At 47.7% G+C, this 20,467-nt stretch overlaps 1 protein-coding gene and 1 non-coding gene across 2 annotated transcripts; both read left to right on the top strand.

Moving 5' to 3' along the window:
* Positions 1 to 2,244: 2,244 nt before the first annotated feature.
* On the top strand, positions 2,245 to 20,094 carry LOC134956681 (armadillo-like helical domain containing protein 1). Its single transcript, XM_063938697.1, has 7 exons — positions 2,245 to 2,577; positions 7,987 to 8,109; positions 16,738 to 16,810; positions 18,354 to 18,483; positions 18,747 to 18,824; positions 19,726 to 19,807; positions 19,895 to 20,094. Exons 1-7 carry the CDS (start codon positions 2,508 to 2,510, stop codon positions 19,912 to 19,914), a joined length of 576 nt encoding a protein of 191 aa, XP_063794767.1. The 5' UTR covers positions 2,245 to 2,507; the 3' UTR covers positions 19,915 to 20,094.
* On the top strand, positions 2,414 to 2,528 carry LOC134959302 (U5 spliceosomal RNA). The gene has a single exon (XR_010187351.1). It is a non-coding gene; the product is annotated as a U5 spliceosomal RNA (small nuclear RNA).
* Positions 20,095 to 20,467: the final 373 nt, after the last annotated feature.

Here is a 20,467-nt window from a genome sequence, read left to right as displayed (position 1 = left end):
CGACAGGGTTTCTAGGTCGACATGTGCTAGGTCGACAGGTCTAAAGGTCGACATGAGTTTTTCACAATTTTTTATTTTTTTATTTTTTCATACTTAACGATCCACGTGGACTACGATTGGAACGGTAAAGTGTGCCGAGCGAAGCGGTAGCGGAGCGAAGGCACCATGCCCGAAGCATGGCGAGCGAAGCAAGCCATGCGAGGGGACGCGGTGCACTAATTTGGGATCCCGGTCACTTTACGAAGAAAACGACACACACACAAAAAAAATCCTCATGTCGACCTTTAGACCTGTCGACCTAGCACATGTCGACCTAGAAACCCTGTCGACCTTCCATCCATGTCGACCTAGTGACTGTCGACCTATAGTGGTCGACCTAAACATTGTCGATAAAACTAACCACACCCGTCAACTGACCGTTTTCTAGGAGTGTTTGGAAAAACGCAGGCGTGTCCAAGCGGGTGTCTGACGTCAATTCCAGGACCGGACAGGCTGAAGTGATCGCAGCGGCTGAGTAAGTCCAGAGCTACTCAGAAACTGCACAAAATGTTTTTGCTGCGCTCGGCTGCACAGTTTGGTCATAAACCCGGAAGTCCAGGGAAGGGAGCAGATCATGAAGGACGGCTCTTATCGGGAGAGCTGTCCTTCACAATACCAACCGCATATGTTAGTGCATATGAGATTGGTATTGATGCGATGTGTGGTGGGACGTACACCCCAGGGTTAGTACATCCCGCCCACAATCTTGATAATATATATGTTAAAGGCCAATAAATAAAATGAATTAATGAATATTGGTGATGGGAGTCAATCATTTTCTTTTAATGCATATCTAATATTTTTATTTTCTTTACTGTATCAAGAAAGAAACAGCTTTGGCTCTCTTACTTCTCTGGCTAATAGCAAGAAAGGCATCGGCGCTATGTAACACGACGCAGCCTCCACACACACAAACCCACCCACACTCTTCCTTTCCGTGGTAACTCGCACCAGTATGTGTGACCGTTCTGTGACACCAGCAAATGTCCTGTAGCAGCGAGTGCATCCATACACGGAGGCTGGGGGCCCCACACACGGAGGCTGGGGGTCCCACACACGGAGGCTGGGGGCCCCACACACGGAGGCTGCCCATACACGGAGGCTGGGGGCCCCACACACGGAGGCTGGGGGCCCCACACACGGAGGCTGGGGGCCCCACACACGGAGGCTGCGGGCCCCACACACGGAGGCTGCGGGCCCCACACACGGAGGCTGCAGGCAGCTCCTACCCAGGGGAAATGTACAGTATAAGGGGGAATGTATCAAGCTCTTTTTGTCCGTTTTGAAACTGCTGCTCATCGCCAGCCGCCAGGTGTATTATCCTGTGTTCGTAGGGTCTGAACTCAAATTGCCGCTGTGTGTGGAGGTTTAAGATTCCCTACAACGCATAGTGTTCAGAGGAAACCGCCAGATGTCATTTTGAAAGGAAAAAATCCCTTCCCAATGTCCCTGACCCCAAAGTTGTAAGGCTCCTTAAGGGCAGTAGTCTTCAGACCAGTGGGGTCCCAACACAGGGGTGGTATTCGGTATGCCGGCTATTGGGATCCCAGTGCTCAGTATACCGACGCCGAAATCCCGACACATGGCATACCGACAACTATTCTCCCTCTTGGGGGTGTACGACCCCCCTGGAGAGAGAATAAATAGCGTGGCGCCACCGTGCCCACAGCGTGGCGAGCGCACTGAGCCCACAAGGGGTTAATTTGCGCTCGCCCTGCTGCCGGCAAGCCGGCGGTTGGGATCCTAACGCCGGTATGCTGAGCGCCGGCATAACATACTACACCCCTACACAGGGGTCCCTCGCGGCTTCACGTTAACATCCGGAATCTTTCCTGTCTTGAGACTCAGAGCCCAGATTTAAATAAGATGAGATATGAGTAATAATAATATAAAGTTGGCATTATGTATTGTTACAAATAAAGTTCTTTCTTTTTTTCCTGCACCTTTATGTCTGCTACCTGTGCCGCATTCTGTTTAATATTAATGTATAAGTGTCATGTTCCTATCTGTAAGTGTCATGTTCCTATCTGTGAGGGGATTGACAGTGACTCCCAACAAACTTGCAGCAGCTCTGCACTGCCACTAGCTGGCGCTGTAGGTGTAACGGAAATTAATCTCTTTACCTCACAGTGCATTAAGCTGAAGCCTTTGCAGCTGCTGTGGCTCATTTGCATACCCATGATGCACCACGGACGTCGGGGCACGTCTCTTCTTATATTAATTTTTATAATTCTTTGAAGGTCAAAGAAAATCCTGATGTGAAACAGGTCTGATTGTTTTTTATAGTCTGGGAGACAGTGACAGTAGAGTGAGCTCTCCATGAGTGTGATAGACTCCGCTCCCGGCTGGGCTGGTGCTTCGCGCTGTTTATAGTATACTCTGGTTTCTCTTCAGATCGAATAAATCTTTCGCCTTTTACTAAAGATTTCCGTGGAGAGGAACAACCATGAGTTTAATATAATTTTTTGATGCCCGGCTGCTGCTGGGCTTGTTCTCTGGTGAAAAATAGAATTATCATAGAAGAAATGAGCGCAGTAGGTGAGTGGAATAGTAATGTTATATAAGGAAGGTTCTGCTGCTGCTGGGTTATGGATCACTTTCTATTGCAGAGAAACAGTGAGATACAGGTGTTCTGCTTACAGCATATTATTGGCATTATCAAATATTTCTAGAATTTTATACTGTGCTCTTTTTGTTGTTGTTCCCTCCATCCCCCCCTCACAATGAAATGATCTGTAGTCCTGCGGCAGCAGTATTACTACTACTAATTACTGTGGCGCTGTATTCCAAGTGTATATTCGAGATGCTATATGGCTGCAGAGATGAAGTGAGGGTAGATGCTAGATTCAAGTGGCCTAAGGGACCCTTTACGTCAGGGGAGGAGCCACGACACAAGGGCGAGTAATCCGGTGGCGAGCGGAGCGAGCCCGAAGCGTGGTGAGCCCGCGAGGATACATTTTGGGTACCCTGTTCGGCCGTGGCTCCGCCCCCCTGGTGACGTCAGAGGTCCCTTACCCCACTTCGATTTAGAACCAACCATGAAGTGAGTGTAGAAATATGAAATTAAGGGGTCTATTCATGTAGAAAACGAAAACATAATTGCTACTTATTACTATACATCGCATCTCTTCGATGCGATGTATAGCTGTGATAAGTAGCAATTCATGTATACTCACCCTTCCGACGATGTGCTGCGGTGTCTGGGGCTCCTGCGGTGAGGTCTTCTCCGGCGGTCCCTCCCTGCGATGCGCGGTGTCCAGCGGCGGGTCCCTTTGCGCATGCGCAGCTGGATGACCTCCCGGCAGGCCGCAGTGGTTGCTGGGAGGTCGGGGGGCGGAGCCAGCACGAGGTGCAGAGCAGCGATCAGGGAAGCAATGAGCTTCCCTGACGTCTCCGCACCGCAGTTCAGGTTACGCCGTCCTCAGATGGCGAACCTGAACTCCATGGAGAAGCGGAAAGCAGAGCTTTCCGCACCTTCATGAATCGCACTCACCATACAAAGGTATGGTGATGCGATTCAGGCAGAGAGCGGAGGTACCGCTGGAGAAGTCAGAGACTTCTCCACGGTAACCGGCTCTGAATTGCGGTAAGCAGAGAAAAGCCCTGTTTAACGCAAAACAGGGCTTTTCTCTGCTGCATGAATAGACCCCTAAATGCACTTACTGCTGTTTACCAATTAGCGATGGCCATCAGTATCTGATGATTGCAAAACAAGAAGATTTTATCCCCGATGCTTTTTTTTTTCTTTTTAAATAAATTCTAAAGACCTGTGATATTCTTACCTGCTTCCTGGCTTTTCTCGCTCCACTACGCATGCATTTGCGCAATCCTTTCCTAACGCCATAACAGCACGTGTGGCAAATATAACGATCACAGAGAAGATCAATGTTATTTTCCTGGTCTTCTACTGCATTGAATGCAGATATGGCAATCCCACGCTGATCCCAAAGATCGATGGTGGACCGCCAATTGCCTGTGCCTATTTGCAATATTCTCATACCCCCTGCGTTTGGCCGCATTTCCAGCACCATTGAGGTTTTCCCAATGCTTCTTTCCTCATTTAATGTGTTTAACACATTGATGTCATTGGCATGGCCTCCCGAATGTAAGTAAAACTACCGATTAACAAATGGTAATCAGACGCATCTCTATTTTCAATCTGTCCTGTTTCCGCACAGCACCTGACATTTCCAGACGGCTGTGTGAGCCTTCTGCCATTTCATTGTGTGTTCTACTCCATAAGTAGTAACCTGTGCGTATCCAGCTGCTGCGAACTACATGTCCCAGCATGTTCTATCAGCTGTAAGCCTGCAGGGACATTGCAGTAGGTGGAGCATATGGCCACACTCAATCCGGTTGTGCCTTTAGACAAATCGCCGCTTTAAATTCAGTTGCAAAACTGTACTTTTTGGAAAATCAGAAGCTATTACATTTGGCCCCTTGATTCTGATATATCATGTGCCATCGGAGTAGGGATGGACATTGGAAGCATGTGCAAAAGCAAGCCATGGCCATCCCAGATGTTATACAGCTGAATTCAGCTGTATTTTAACATAGGATGGCCATCACATACACACCATTCGATGATGGCTGCCATCGGAAAGCTGCAATCGAATGGTGAAAACACTAACATTGGAAGAAAAACATTGATGGTTGCAAACCATTGGAAACCAATGTCCATCACCTACAAGTTACCTGTCAACCAAGTTTCATAAAATTCAGGGGGGTTTTCTTTTAAGTTGAATTAATTTTCAAACAACTTGTTTGAAATTGTCTGTTCCATATATTTATATTAAAAACTGTTAAACATGGCATCTCTCTTAGTCATATGAATAAACTTGTCTTAGAGAAGGTCTACACCAGGCTTTTTCAACCAGTGTGCCGTGGCACACTAGTGTGCCGCGACCAGTTGCAAGGTGTGCCGCGGAGCCAGAGCAGCTTCCTGCACCTTCAGAGTGAATTGTTGGCCCGGGCTCTTCTTAGAGGATCAGTCGTGCTCTGGCCGTGACCTGTGCCTTGAAGACGCAGCGGTGTGATATCATAGGTGACGGCCGCCGCGTCTCACCACCCAGCCAGCCCACCCGCCTGCATACACATCTACCAGTTCCTGCCTGCATGCACAGCTTTCCTTGCCCACCTACATCCACACCTGCCCGACCGCCCACTGCTCAGTATTCACAGCACTCCACTATGAACAACCCCCGCCACTGAGGGACAGTGACCGGTAGGGGCTAATATTTGTTATTTTATTTCTCCTATGGGGAACAATAGGACTTATGTGGGGAGAATAAGGATATATGGGGGGAACAATGTCAATAATTCATGTGGGGAGCAATAGGATTTATATAGGGAGCAATATGATTTATGTGGGGAGCAATGTGATTGTTCTAGGTCGACAGGTCAAAAGGTCGACATGAGTTTTTAATGTTTTTTTGGTGTTGTTTTCTCTGTACAGTGATCGGGAACCCCAATTAGTGCACCGTGTCCCCTCGCTTCGCTCGCCATGCTTCGGGTAAGGTGCCTCGCTCTGCTACCGCTGCGCTCGGTACAGGTTACTATTCCCAATCGTAGACTGCGTGGATCGTTAAGTATGAAAAAGTTCAAAAAAAGAAAAAAATGTGAAAAACACATGTCGACCTTTTGACCTAGAGCATGTCGACCTAGTTACTGTCGACCAATAGTGGTCGACCTAAACATTGTCGACCTAGAGGCCGGATCCCATCCAAGGCACCCCTGCAAGTGTCCTGAGGCTCCCCAGGGTGCCACGGCACAGATTGAGAACCACTGCCCTACTGTAAAGCCCTGTGGCATATACTGTTGCTATACAAAATGTTATTTCTATGTGATGTCCATTTGTATAATAAAATATTTCTTAATAATTGCATGGTTTGTTAAAGTGTGACAATGGTGACCTCACATCAGAACAATCCACAGTGTTAATAAACAAGTAGAGACATTTTAATAAATATATAACCCAAGCATTGTTGCCCTTATTACATAGATACAGTACAAATTGCCACAGGTGATTATAGAAAGCTGATTTAATTGCAGTTTTGGTTCCACTGTAATGGGCCCTACACACTGGCAGATCCGCCGCCGAGCTGCCCGACGGCGGATATGGCCGAGGGGCGACCCGGCGGTGGGGGGGAGGTGACGGGGGGAGTGAAGTTTCTTCACTCTCCCTGTCACCCGGCGCCATAGCAATGCATGCTAATATGGCCAATCTCGTCCATATTGGCCTGCATGCATAAGCGACAGGGCACCAATGATGAACGAGCGCGGGGCTACGCATCGTTGGTGCCTACACACTGCACGATATGAACGAGAACGTTCATATCATGCAGTATTATCTGCCAGTGTGTAGGGCCCTTAACATTGCTAAACTTTTCAGGGTCAGTAAAATGGAATTCCCTCTTCCTGGAGGGCACATGCTGGAATTATACATGAAATCAGAGGCGTAGCCAGAACTTTGCGGGGCCCCATAGCAACATTTTGAAGGGACACCTACCCAAATACTTCTAGAGACACCTCTCCGCAGCAGTTGCTAATTTTATGCCCCATAATAATGCCCTAGTTAATTTTCTGGACCATAGTAGTGCCTTGGTTTATATTATGCCCCATAGCAGTGATTTAATTCATCTTGTGAACCATAGTAGCGCTCTAATTCACATTGTAGAGCTGCCAGTACACATTATGCCACACAGTATCAATTCACATTATGACATACAGTCAGTGTCGGACTGGGACATGAATGGCCCACCGGGGGGGATACAGTTATAGGGGCCCATACTTAGGGGTGTGGCCAGCCTACAAAGGGGGTGTGGCCAGCCTCCATAGAGGCTTGAAATACACAATAGTTTAGTGCAGTGTAATGCAACATATCTACCATGTATAATACAAGTGCATAGTTTGGAACCTGATCCCTAGAGGAAAGAGTGGGCCCTCAGGCAGTGGGCCGGTGGTTTCCCTGGTACCCCTGTGGGCCAGTCCGATCCTGCATACAGTGTCCCCAGCTCATATTATGGGGGTCATTCCGAGTTGTTCGCTCGCTACCAGATTTTAGCAGCATTGCACACACTAGGCCGACGCCCTCTGGGAGTGTATATTAGCTTAGCAGAATTGCGAACGAAAGATTAGCAGAATTGCAAATAGAAATTTCTTAGCAGTTTCTGAGTAGCTCGAGACTTACTCCTACACTGCGATCAGCTCAGCCCGTTTCATTCCTGGTTTGACGTTACAAACACGCCCTGCTTTCGGTCAGCCACTCCCCCGTTTCTCCAAACACTCCCGCGTTTTTCCCTGGCACGCCTGCGTTTTTCCGCACACTCCCAGAAAATGGTCAGTTTCCGCCCAGAAACACCCACTTCCTGTCAATCACACTACGATCACTTCAACGATGAAAATTCTTCGTTCGGACGTGAGTAAATCTACTAAGTTTTGTGCTAAAATACTAACCGCATGCGCACTGCGTACCATGCGCATGCGCATTTTTGCCTTAATCGATCCGTTGCGAAAATCGGCAACGAGCGAACAACTCGGAATGACCCCCAATGCCACACTACAGTACAGTACTTTCACTTCATATTGTGCCACATTTCAGGGCCCCAGTTCATATTATACAACATTATAATTCCCCTCCAGGTAATTTTATACCACATTACAATGAACAGGTCCAGGGGCATAACTATATAGATTGCAGGCTCCAAGTTAAATATTTGTAAGTGCCCTTATGTACCACCGAATTATGAAATATATATATAACACATATAACTTTGACAGGTAAAAGGGGCCCCTCTTAACCCTGGGCCCCATAGCAGCTGCACTGCCTGCACCCATGGTAGCTACGCCCTTGCATGGAATGTGCTATATACTGCTTTATTTTTACGCCAGCCGTGGATAAATGTTGCGTATTTGCGACTGACATGTTTGTGTTTCTATTGGTTACAGCTCTGCAGCTGATAAAAGAGTTGATGAGCACGGAGGTGCGTCCGGCCTTGTTACAGGGACTCGTAGCTCTGCTGAGGCCGTCGCGCAAAGAACATTTTAAGACAAAACCTCAGATCCTAGATGGTGCGTGACCTCTTTCCCGGGATTTGTATCTGCTAAAAGCCACTTTGTGTCAATAATGTAACGTCACTTCTTCTTCTTTTTATAAACCTTTTTTTCTCTAACGTCCTAAGTGGATGCTGGGGACTCCGTAAGGACCATGGGGAATAGCGGCTCCGCAGGAGACTGGGCACATCTAAAGAAAGCTTTAGGACTAACTGGTGTGCACTGGCTCCTCCCCCTATGACCCTCCTCCAAGCCTCAGTTAGATTTCTGTGCCCGACGAGAAGGGTGCACACTAGGGGCTCTCCTGAGCTTCTTAGTGAAAGTTTTAGTTTAGGTTTGTTATTTTCAGTGAGACCTGCTGGCAACAGGCTCACTGCATCGAGGGACTAAGGGGAGAAGAAGCGAACTCACCTGAGTGCAGAGTGGATTGGGCTTCTTGGCTACTGGACATTAGCTCCAGAGGGACGATCACAGGCCCAGCCTGGATGGGTCCCGGAGCCGCGCCGCCGGCCCCCTTACAGAGCCAGAAGAGCGAAGAGGTCCGGAAAAATCGTCGGCAGAAGACGTTCCTGTCTTCAATAAGGTAGCGCACAGCACTGCAGCTGTGCGCCATTGCTCTCAGCACACTTCATACTCCGGTCACTGAGGGTGCAGGGCGCTGGGGGGGGCGCCCTGAGACGCAATAAAACATGATAAAAATACCTTACATGGCAAAAAATACATCACATATAGCTCCTGGGCTATATGGATGCATTTAACCCCTGCCAGAATATACAGAAAAACGGGAGATAAGGCCGCCGAAAAGGGGGCGGAGCCTATCTCCTCAGCACACTGGCGCCATTTTCCCTCACAGCTCAGTTGGAGGGAAGCTCCCTGGCTCTTCCCTGCAGTCACTACACTACAGAAAGGGTTAAAAAAAGAGAGGGGGGCACTAATTAGGCGCAGTATTAAAACATACAGCAGCTATAAGGGGAAAAACACTTATATAAGGTTATCCCTGTATATATATATAGCGCTCTGGTGTGTGCTGGCATACTCTCCCTCTGTCTCCCCAAAGGGCTAGTGGGGTCCTGTTCTCTATCAGAGCATTCCCTGTGTGTGTGCTGTGTGTCGGTACGTTTGTGTCGACATGTATGAGGAGAAAAATGATGTGGAGACGGAGCAGAGTGTCTGTAACAGTGATGTCACCACCTAGGGGTTTGAGACCTGAGTGGATGTACTGTTGAAAATTACGTGACAGTGTCAGCTCTGTATAAAAAAAAAACAGTGGTTGACATGAGACAGCCGGCTACTCAGCTTGTGCCTGTCCAGACGTCTCATAGGCCGTCAGGGGCTCTAAATCGCCCGTTACCTCAGATGGCAGATACAGACGCCGACACGGATACTGACTCCTGTGTCGACGGTGAAGAGACAACCGTGATTTCCAGTAGGGCCACACGTTACATGATTGAGACAATGGAAAATGTTTTATACATTTCTGATAATACGAGTACCACCAAAAAGGGGTATTATGTTCGGTGAGGGAAAAACTACCTGTAGTTTTCCTGTATCTGAGAAATAAAATGAGGTGTGTGATGATGCGTGGGTTTCCCCCCGATAACAATTGATAATTTCTTAAAAAGTATTGGCTGTATACCCTTTCCCGCCAGAGGTTAGGGTGCGTTGGGAAACACCCCCTAGGGGGGATAAGGCGCTCACACGCTTGTAAGAACAAGGGCTCTACCCTCTCATGAGATGGCCGCCCTTAAGGATCCTGCTGATAGAAAGCAGGAGGGTATCCAAAAATGTATTCACACACATACTGGTGTTATACTACGACCAGCAATCACCTCAGCCTGGAGGTGCAGTGCTGGGTTGGCATGGTCGGATTCCCTGACTGGAAATATTGATATCCTAGATAAGGATAGTATATTATTGCCTATAGAGCATTTAAAAGATGCATTTCTATATATGCATGATGCACAGCGGAATATTTGCCGACTGGCATCAAGTATAAGTGCGTTGTCCAATTCTACCAGTAAAATGGTCAGGTGATGCGGATTCCAAACGGCATTTGGAAGTATTGCCTTTGAAAGGGGACATTTGGGGTCGGTCTTTTAGACCTGGTGGCCACGGCAACAACTGGGAAATCCACGTTTGTACCCCAGGTCGCCTCTCAAAATAAGACGCCGTATTATCAGGCGCAGTCCTTTGTTGGCAAGCGGACAAAAGGTTCCTCTTTTCTGCTCGTGACAGAGGGAGAGGAAAAAGGCTGAAGAGATTACCCAGTTCCCAGGAACAGAAATCCTTTCCCGCCTCTGCAAAAGCCCTCAGTATGACGCTAGGGCCTTACAAGCTCAGGCACGGTGGGGGCCCGTTCTCAATGAATTTCAGTGCGCAGTGGGCTCACTCGCAAGTAGACCCCTGGATCCTTCAGGTAATATCTCAAGGGTACATATTGAAATTCGAGACGTCTCCCCCTCGCCGTTTCCAAAAGTCGGCTTTACCGACGTCTCCCTCTGACAGGGAGGCAGTTTTGGAAGCCATTCACAAGCTGTATTCCCAGCAGGTGATAATCAAGGTACCCCTCCTGCAATAGGGAACGGGGTATTATTCCACACTATTGTGGTACCGAAGCCAGACGGCCCGGTGAGACCGATTCTAAATCTAAAATCTAAAATCTTTGAACACTTACATACAGAGGTTCAAATTCAAGATTGAGTCACTCAGAGCAGTGATTGCGAACCTGGAAGAAGGGGACTACATGATGTCTCGGGACATCAAGGATGCTTACCTTCATGTCAAAATTTACCCTTCTCACCAAGGGTACCTCAGGTTATGGTACAGAACTGTCACTATCAGTTCAGACGCTGCCGTAGGGATGGTCCACGGCACCCCGGGTCTTTACCAAGGTAATGGCCGAAATGATATCCCTTCGAAGGAAGGGAATTTTAGTTATCCCTTACTTGGACGATTCCCTGATAAGGGTAAGATCCAGGGAACAGTTGGAAGTCGGTGTAGCACTATCTCAGGTAGTGTTGCGGCAGCACGATTGGATTCTCAATATTCCAAAATCGCAGCTGGTTCCGACGACTTGTCTTCTGTTTCCTAGGGATGTTCCTGGACACAGTCCAGAAAAAAGGTGTTTCTCCCGGAAGAGAAAGCCAGGGAGTTATCCGAGCTAGTCAGGAACCTCCTAAAACCGAACCAAGTCTCAGTGCATCAATGCACAAGGGTTCTGGGTAAAAATGGTGGCTTCCTACGAAGCAATCCCATTCGTTAGATTCCACGCAAGAACTTTCCAGTGGAACCTACTGGACAAATGGTCCGGGTCGCATTTTCAGATGCATCAGCGGATAACCCTGTCACCAAGGACAAGGGTATCCATCATGTGGTGGTTGCAGAGTGCTCATCTTCTAGAGGGCCGCAGATTCGGCATTCAGGACTGGGTCCTGGTGACCACGGATGCCAGCCTGCGAGGCTGGGGAGCAGTCACACAGGGAAGGAATATCCAGGGCTTAGGGTCAAGCCTGGATACATCACTTCACATAAATATCCTGAAGCTAAGGGCCATTTACAATGCTCTAAGCTTAGCAAGACCTCTGCTTCAAGGTCAGCCGGTGTTGATCCAGTCGGACAACATCATGGCAGTCACCAACGTAAACAGACAGGGTGGCACAAGAAGCAGGAGGGCAATGGCAGAAGCTGCAGGGATTCTTCGCTGGGCGGAAAATCATGTGATAGCACTGTCAACAGTATTCATTCCGGGAGTGGACAACTGGGAAGCAGACTTCCTCAGCACGACCTCCACCCGGGAGAGTGGGGACTTCACCCAGAAGTCGTCCACATGATTAAAAAACTCGACAGGTATTGCGCCAGGTCAAGAGACCCTCAGGCAATAGTTGTAGACGCTCTGGTAACACCGTGGGTGTACCAGTCAGTGTATGTGTTCCCTCCTCTGCCTCTCATACCCAAGGTACTGAGATTGATAAGATGGAGAGGAGAAAGCACTATATTCGTGGCTCCGGATTGGCCAAGAAGGACTTGGTAACCGGAACTTCAAGAGATGCTCACGGAGGATCCGTGGCCTCTACCTCTAAGAAGGGACCTGCTCCAGCAAGGACCCTGTCTGTTCCAAGACTTACCGCGGCTGCGTTTGACGGCATGGCGGTTGAACGCCGGATCCTGAAGGAAAAAAGGCATTCCGGATGAAGTCATCCCTATCCTGATCAAAGCCAGGAAGGATGTAACCGCAAAAACATTATCACCGCAATTGGCGAAAATATGTTGCGTGGTGCGAGGCCAGTAAGGCCCGACGGAGGAAATTCAACTGGGTCGATTCCTACATTTCCTGCAAACAGGAGTGTCTATGGGCCTGAAATTGGGGTCCATTAAGGTTCAAATTTTCGGCCCTGTCAATTTTCTTCCAAAAAGAATTAGCTTCAGTCCCTGAAGTTCAGACGTTTGTAAAAGGGGTACTGCATATACAGCCTTCTTTTGTGCCTCCAGTGGCACTTTGGGATCTCAATGTCGCTTTGGGTTCCAAAAGTCACATTGGTTTGAACCACTTAAATCTGTGGAGTTAAAATATCTCACATGGAAAGTGGTCATGCTGTTGGCCCTGGCCTGGGCCAGGCGCGTGTCAGAATTGGCGGCTTTATCCTGAAAAAGCCCTTATCTGATTTTCCATTCGGACAGGGCGGAATTGAGGACTCGTCCTCAGTTTCTCCCCAAGGTGGTTTCAGCGTCTCACCTGAACCAGCCTATTGGTGGTGCCTGCGGCTACTAGGGACTTGGAGGCCTCCAAGTTGCTAGACGTTGTCAGTGCCCTGAAAATATATGTTTCCAGGACGGCTGGAGTCAGGAAATCTGACTCGCTGTTTATCCTGTGTGCACCCAACAAGCTGGGTGCTCCTGCTTCTAAGCAGACTATTGCTCGTTGGATTTGTAGTACAATTCGGCTTGCACATTCTGTGGCAGGCCTGCCACAGCCAAAAATCTGTAAATGCCCACTCCACAAGGAAGGTGGGCTCATCTTGGGCGGCTGCCCGAGGGGTCTCGGCTTTACAACTTTGCCGAGCAGCTACTTGGTCAGGAGCAAATACGTTTGTAAAATTCTACAAAATTGATATCCTGGCTGAGGAGGACCTGGAGTTCTCTCATTTGGTGCTGCAGAGTCATCCGCACTCTCCCGCCCGTTTGTGAGCTTTGGTATAATCCCCATGGTCCTTACGGAGTCCCCAGCATCCACTTAGGACGTTAGAGAAAATAAGAATTTACTTACCGATAATTCTATTTCTCATAGTCCGTAGTGGGTGCTGGGCGCCCATCCCAAGTGCGGATTGTCTGCAATACTTGTACATAGTTATTGTTACAAAAATCGGGTTATTATTGTTGTGAGCCATCTTTCAGAGGCTCCTCTGTTATCATGCTGTTAACTGGGTTCAGATCACAGGTTATACGGTGTGATTGGTGTGGCTGGTATGAGTCTTACCCGGGATTCAAAATCCTTCCTTATTGTGTACGCTCGTCCGGGCACAGTATCCTAACTGAGGCTTGGAGGAGGGTCATAGGGGGAGGAGCCAGTGCACACCAGTTAGTCCTAAAGCTTTCTTTAGATGTGCCCAGTCTCCTGCGGAGCCGCTATTCCCCATGGTCCTTACGGAGTCCCCAGCATCCACTACGGACTATGAGAAATAGAATTATCGGTAAGTAAATTCTTATTTTCTTGAAGCATCACATCACAAGCATCCAATATACAGTATAATTTCAGATGTGAACAATAAGAATAGAAAAACAGTTCCATGTCCACAATTACACATAGTAGCATAAGTAATCGTTAACAGAAGTATACCCTGTTTGCATGTCACAAGCACACATTGGGGGTCATTCCGAGTTGTTCGCTAGCTGCATTCGTTCGCTGTGCAGCGATGAGGAAAAAAATCGGCACTTCTGCGCATGCACAACGTACTTTCACAACGTCCGATGTAGTTTCACACAGGGTCTAGCGAAGGTTTTCAGTCGCATTGCTGACCGCAGAGTGATTGACATGAAGTGGGCGTTTCTGGGTGTCAACTGACCGTTTTCAGGGAGTGTTCGAATAAACGCAGGCGTGCCAGGAATAGCGCAGGCGTGGCTGAGCGAACGCAGGGCGTGTTTGTGACGTCAAAACAGGAACTAAACAGTCTGAAGTGAGCGCAAGCGCTGAGTAGGTATTGAGCTACTCTAAAATTGCACAAAAATTTTTTGCCGCCGCTCTGCGATCCTTTCGTTCGCACTTCTGCTAACATAAAATACACTCCCAGTGGGCGGCGGCATAGCATTTGCACGGCTGCTAAAAACAGCTAGCAAGCGATCAACTCGGAATGACCACCATTGGGTAATCAGTTGATGTTGGTACATGTTGTAAACAGTAATCAGCGAATCCCTTCTAACAGGCATAGGAGGAGCCCAAAGTCGCAGTGTCTCAAAAAGTGTGGTTATCAAGTACTATGGGGGTATCCCCTAGCAGCAGTCTAGTCTCATACCAATCCGTATATATTTAGGGAGACCCTAATCCGTATTTGAATGTCTACTGTAAGAGTAGTGACATTATAGCTCTCCCAAGAATCAAAAACATTTTGAAGCTATTTTCTCTTTGTCTAAAGTCATTTCCATCCAATCCATCTGGAATATATTAAACCGTTTCTCTTTAAAAAAAGAGTTAGGCAAGGTGGATGGGGAAGGATCCATGATGGTAAAATAGTTTTATGGGCTGCTGTACTAATGGCCGATAATAGTTTCTTACAGCCTTTGGTGACCCTCTAGTTGCCAGAATTCCAAAAATCGCCCATTTCGCAATAAAAGGCAAATAGTTTACTAGATGTTTCATCGAATAACGCAGAATTTGCAACCAAAAAAACTATGGAGGTGATTCACACCTGATCGCTGGGCTGCTAATTTTGCTGTCCTGCGTTCAGATAGTCGCCACCCAAGGGGAGTATATATTCACTGTGTAAGTGTGCGATCGCATATATACGCCGTGCTACAAATGTCCGTCAGTCAGTGGACAGCCGCAAGTCCGTTCGCACCTCACTCACCATCGAATGTTTTTACCACTGTGTGCAGTTTGTGCGCAGCTCAGGACTTACTCATACAGTGTGATAGAATCAGGCTGATCGGGGCCGGAGCTGACGTCACACACCCTCCCTGAAAACGCTTGGGAGCGCCTGCGTTTACCCTGACACTCCCAGAAAACGGTCAGTTACCACCCACAAACGGCCTCCTCCTGTCAATCAGCATGCGAATGGCTGTGCGATTGAATTTTTTGCACCATCCTGTCGCTGTTCAGTGATGCCTGTTGTTTGGCAACAAGCGTACGCATTGCGGTGCATGCGTATGTGCAGTCTATCGATAATCGTACGCTGTGCGAATACGCAAAGCAGTGATCAGGTCTGAATTGGGCCTCTTGTGTCAATGGCTAGGAATCAGGTCTGTTTCTGGTGTACAACAGCGGCAACATTCACTATAGGCGGACATGCCTGACAAATACTGGTGAATAGGTGAATAATAGGCTCTATGAAATAGGTTTAAGAACATTTCTTGATATTGGGGGTCATTCCGAGTTGATCGCTAGCTGCATTCGTTCGCTGTGCAGTGCTGAGCCAAAAAAATCGGCACTTCTGCGCATGCGTATGCGGCACAATGCGCACGCACGATGTACTATTACAACGAACAATGTAGTTTTTACACAAGGTCTAGCAAAGCTTTTCAGTCGCACTGGCAGCCGCAGAGTTATTGACAGGAAGTGGGCGTTTCTGGGTGTCAACTGATCGTTTTCAGGGAGTGTTCGGAAAAAACGCAGGCATGCCAGGAAAAACGCAGGCGTGGCTGGGCGAACGCAGGGCGTGTTTGTGACGTCAAATCAGGAACTGAATAGTCTGAAGTGATCGCAAGCGCTGAGTAGGTCTGAAGCTACTCTGAAACTGCACAAAATTATTTTGTAGCCGCTCTGCGATCCCTTCATTCGCACTTCTGCTAAGCTAAAATACACTCCCAGTGGGCGGCGGCATAGCGTTTACATGGCTGCAAAAAACTGCTAGTGAGCGAACAACTTGGAATGACCCCCATTGTGCGTAAGGTAGGAGGTAATACGAACTGATTAGCGTTTTAAGTAGAAAAGCATGTTACGTCAATTCTTAAGCACGGAATATTTATTCTGTATACTACCTCCATTATGCAGGTTCTCTCGCAAGTTCATTCAAAATTGGGAGGTATAGATGTAAAATCTAGCGTTGCCGTGTCCCTGGGCCCTGTGTGGGAGTTTGTAGTTGTGAGACAGACGAATAACGTACCCATTTAAAGATTAATTCCATCTACAACTTAATGTTAAGTTCTGAGTGGAGTTCAGTAAGTGATTACAAACTCCCAAGTCTCTACCCCCGCCCCCCATCCACCCAGTTACTGGCCCCCGCAGGCTCGATTTTCTCCCATTACCAACACTATGTATTTTTTACCTCTTTTCCTTGGTAATAAACTATGAAGATATCTTCACAATAAGCTGCATTTCCTCCACTATTCCATATGCTAATGCTGTGAGTGAGTGATGCCACACCAGTGGGCTGTGATCTATGTAATACCGAGTAAAAATAAGTAACTGTAGTCATTTGTTTTGTGTTTGTCTCTTAGATCCTGATGTGCCTCAGATGACGGGCTCACTGCCGGCTTTTATTCAACAAGCGGCCTGTGCTAAAGCCATAGGGTATGTATGGGGATAGCTGCACCAAGAACCTCTAGTCTCTGGCCTGCAGTTGTCACTTATATCTATTTATATCTCTGATCGATATGGTAGTGGGATCCCAGTGCTTGGAATGCTGGCAGTCACAATACCGACAGCGCCATCCCGACGCTCAGGATCCCGACACCTAGTTGATAAGTATACTACCCCTATCCCTAACCTCCATAACGGTAAACCACCTTACCCGCAGCCTAACCCACAACCCACCCACCCGCAGTAGGGATAGCCACCGATGGTTTGCACCACTAGATGGCCACCGCTGAAACGTGCTTGCTGATCCGCGGACCAATAAAAAAAATGGGGGTGGGGCAGAGTGGGTGTCTGTGGCGTGATCATGCTCCGTGTCCCGGCACCTTGAAAAAAAAAAGAATAAAAAATATTTGTTTAGACTGTGCCATTGATGGAGGGAAACCATCTGGTTCTCTCCCATCGATGGCAAAAGCATTCAACATCGACCATAAACTATGGATGATTTGGCAGTCCTTCTTTCGGGATTCTGGCGCCGGCATTTCGATTCATGTTGGGATTTTGGCATCGGTGTCCCGAGCGGTGTCAGGATTCTGGCGTCGGCATTCCAACTGCCGGGATCCCGAACGGATCCCCTCTGATATTCTATGTTCCTGAGAAAAGCAGCCGCATACATGTGTTGTAAAATAAGGAGCAGGGTTCACAATATGTGGACGGAATATTAGGCTCGAGGCTCAGGTCCAGATATTTCCATTTGGGCTGTTGACATTTTAATGCCAATGAGAAATGTGTTTGCAGCAGATGCTGCTTGGAGCTGCTAATCAGACTGTAGTTATGTTTCTTTCTAGTACAGTTACTAAAGTGAGAGCAGACTTCTGATTGGTTACTTACCTTCTTCTATACACAGTTGCCTGTAGAACCGTTTTCATAAATGTCACCTGTTGTATGTCCTGTATATTCCTTCTCCTCCATTACATCACTACAGCATTATTTAACACCAAATATTAAACTCCTTTCTGAACAAATATTGGGCCTAATTCAGTTTGAGTTGTAGTTTTGCGAGAATTCCCAAATCTACAACTCCGTTCTCTAGCATGCGGGGGGCCGCCCAGCACAGGGCAAAGGCCGCTCCGCATGCAGGGCCCCCCCTACCCCCACAGAAATGCGAGTGCATCGCTAAACAGCAATGCGCTCGCATCTTAAGGGTTGCCCCTGCCTTCCAAGCTATCGCCAGGCCTGCCCAGCAAATGGAGGCATGTCCGGACTGTGTCCCACAACGCTGCCCCCTAAACGATGTGTCTCCGCTGCGTGCAGAAGTGCGGAAATCGCTACTTCTACGATTCATGCTGAATCGGCCCCATTGAATGTTGTATTTTCATCTCCTTTCGTTTGACAAAACATTGTTGTATTGTTACCTGGAAGCTGTGCTGCTTGTTGCAGTGAAATATACCAACCTGTTAGAAATTTGCAGTATCTTTCATGGCCCTGGCACTTTACCTAGTGCCTATCTAACTAGGCTAATACATTCATCTGTTTTCAGGACGCTGGCTCGTGAATCCACAGAGTTGTGTGAGGAGCTGATACAGCTGAGAGTGATACATCATCTGCTCTTTGTCATGGGGAATAAGGAACACACAGAGAGCCAAAGGCAGGCCAGCCTTGCCGTGGAGGTCAGAGCGTCTGCGCAGCTTCGCTTTGTTACTGAAATAAGCCCCTAACACTAACCCGATACACGCACAGTGTAGTGTAAAACAATGTTATTTACTAACAAAGCATACATATTCAGTAACCCACAGCAGCCAATCAGAGCCTTGCATTCATTGTCTAGTTCACACTATATGGATGATAGCTAATTGCTGATTGGTTACACTTTGTTTGTAGACACCGGGGTAAATGTGCAGATACTGACGGATGTCTCTGGCTTTCTCTGCAGTATTTTGTGTCCTTGTTCCCTGTGGTTGAGGAACAAGTGAGGACGACCATTGGGGACAAACTCTTCCAGATGCTGATGGTAAGATAAGTCGTCTTTCAACTTGATGGAATGTGGGTAGTATATGAGGGGCAATACATGTTACTAGGGGACTCTGATCACTGAAGATTCTAGCCTGAAGCCAACCTTCAGGGCCATAGGGAGTGGTTGTGTGAGCTTCCATTGTCCAGAAGGCAGGGCCCCGGGGTGGCACCGTTGCAACCCTATGACCCCTGCATCTCACTAGCAGGGTGCCCAGAATTGTACCCTGTGGCCAGTGGTGCAGCTTCAGTGATGCTCAGGATGTTTTGGGTACACGTCCTGGCAGACGGGCAGCTCTCCACACTTCTGAGTCTCCCAGGTCAGGTGCTTGATTTTGATCCTTCTGGGCAGCTGTATTTATTTTTTATTATAAATAAATAGTTTGCTTAGAGAGGCATGGGCTACACCTGAACACAAGTTCCAGGTTACACACAGATGATAGACTCGTTTTTCTCATTCAGCCACTAGGGGATACTGGAGTAGATGATGACACTGGGGTATAGACAGGGAGCTTGCACTTTAAATTGATCAAGAAGTGTAACGGCTCCTCACCTTCTATGCTCCATGAGCCCTCAGTTACTAATATTCCAGTCCCAAGTGCCGCAGCTTCTAGAGATATATGCAGCGGCTCTGAGATCCACTTCCGTGGTGGAAAAGTGGTAAAGGGGTCAGGCAACTATCAGGTTGGTTTTGCCTTTTAAATGATTGCCTCTTTAAAAATACAGGCAGTCTTGCCAGAATCACACTCCTGCCTGCATCTCGCTGGCTATTACATAAGCCCCTTATGTATTCTTTTATCAATTTTCAGAGTATTCAGTAAATGTTCATCTAATACCCCATAAGTCACATGATAAGTGATATCTTTGACACCTGGACTGAACCATTGCCGTCCTTCTTGCAGGAGAATGCAGAAATACTGTATATGAAGTTGGACAGTGTACAAGTTGAAATTCTAATCTCCAACCAAGTGAACATCCCTGGCAGTAAGTACTGTCCGAGTCCTGGATGTTCCGTCTATCAGCTCTGCTGAGTGAGTGGTCAGTCTCAGTGACATCTTCTTTCTCCTGCAGTAACAGAGGTGACAGAGTGATCTCAGGATGGACCGCACTCATACGGAGGAGGGAGCGAGAGAAGAATCCACCAATCACCCAGTGCAGACCCCAGCTCGCCCCAGGAGTATATTATATATTGAATATGGAAATAGAATGTTTTTGTTTAATAATGACATGTAATGTAATATCATGCAGTAAATAATATATTTATCCCATTATTCCTGCTGGGTTTCCTTTATTGTTTTTCTATATTATCACTTTCCGTCTCCACTTTCAACTTCTTTGCATAAAACTTTTAAGAATAAAATAATAGGTCTCTTCTATGGCCAGGTAGCCTCAATGCTTTGTTGGGGGGAGGAGGGGGGGGGAGTGGTACTCAACAGAGTGGGGAATCGGGTGTGACACTCGGAGGAGTGACTGGGCTGTACTTATGCCATTGACCAGTGATTGGCACTGCCAGTATTTTGTGTCCTTGTGCCCTGTGGTTGAGGAACAAGTGTACAATATAGCGCACACACATTCCACAGTGTGTCCTGTTGCCCCATTTAGTCGATAAGTTCCATACTGTCTTAATCTTATGCTGGGTACACA

The sequence above is a fragment of the Pseudophryne corroboree genome, chromosome 9 (genome assembly GCF_028390025.1).
Source record: "Pseudophryne corroboree isolate aPseCor3 chromosome 9, aPseCor3.hap2, whole genome shotgun sequence".
Taxonomy (NCBI): Eukaryota; Metazoa; Chordata; class Amphibia; order Anura; family Myobatrachidae; genus Pseudophryne; species Pseudophryne corroboree.
The sequence above is the reverse complement of the archived record's forward strand: the minus strand, read 5'-3'. Positions and strand labels throughout refer to the sequence as shown.

Coding starts and splice junctions, on each gene's coding strand:
- LOC134956681 (XM_063938697.1), top strand. CDS start 2,508: ATGCCCGGCTGCTGCTGGGCTTGTTCTCTGGTGAAAAATAGAATTATC. Junction 16,811..18,353: donor GCCTGTGCTAAAGCCATAGG/GTATGTATGGGG, acceptor ATCTGTTTTCAG/GACGCTGGCTCGTGAATCCA. Junction 18,484..18,746: donor AGGCCAGCCTTGCCGTGGAG/GTCAGAGCGTCT, acceptor CTTTCTCTGCAG/TATTTTGTGTCCTTGTTCCC.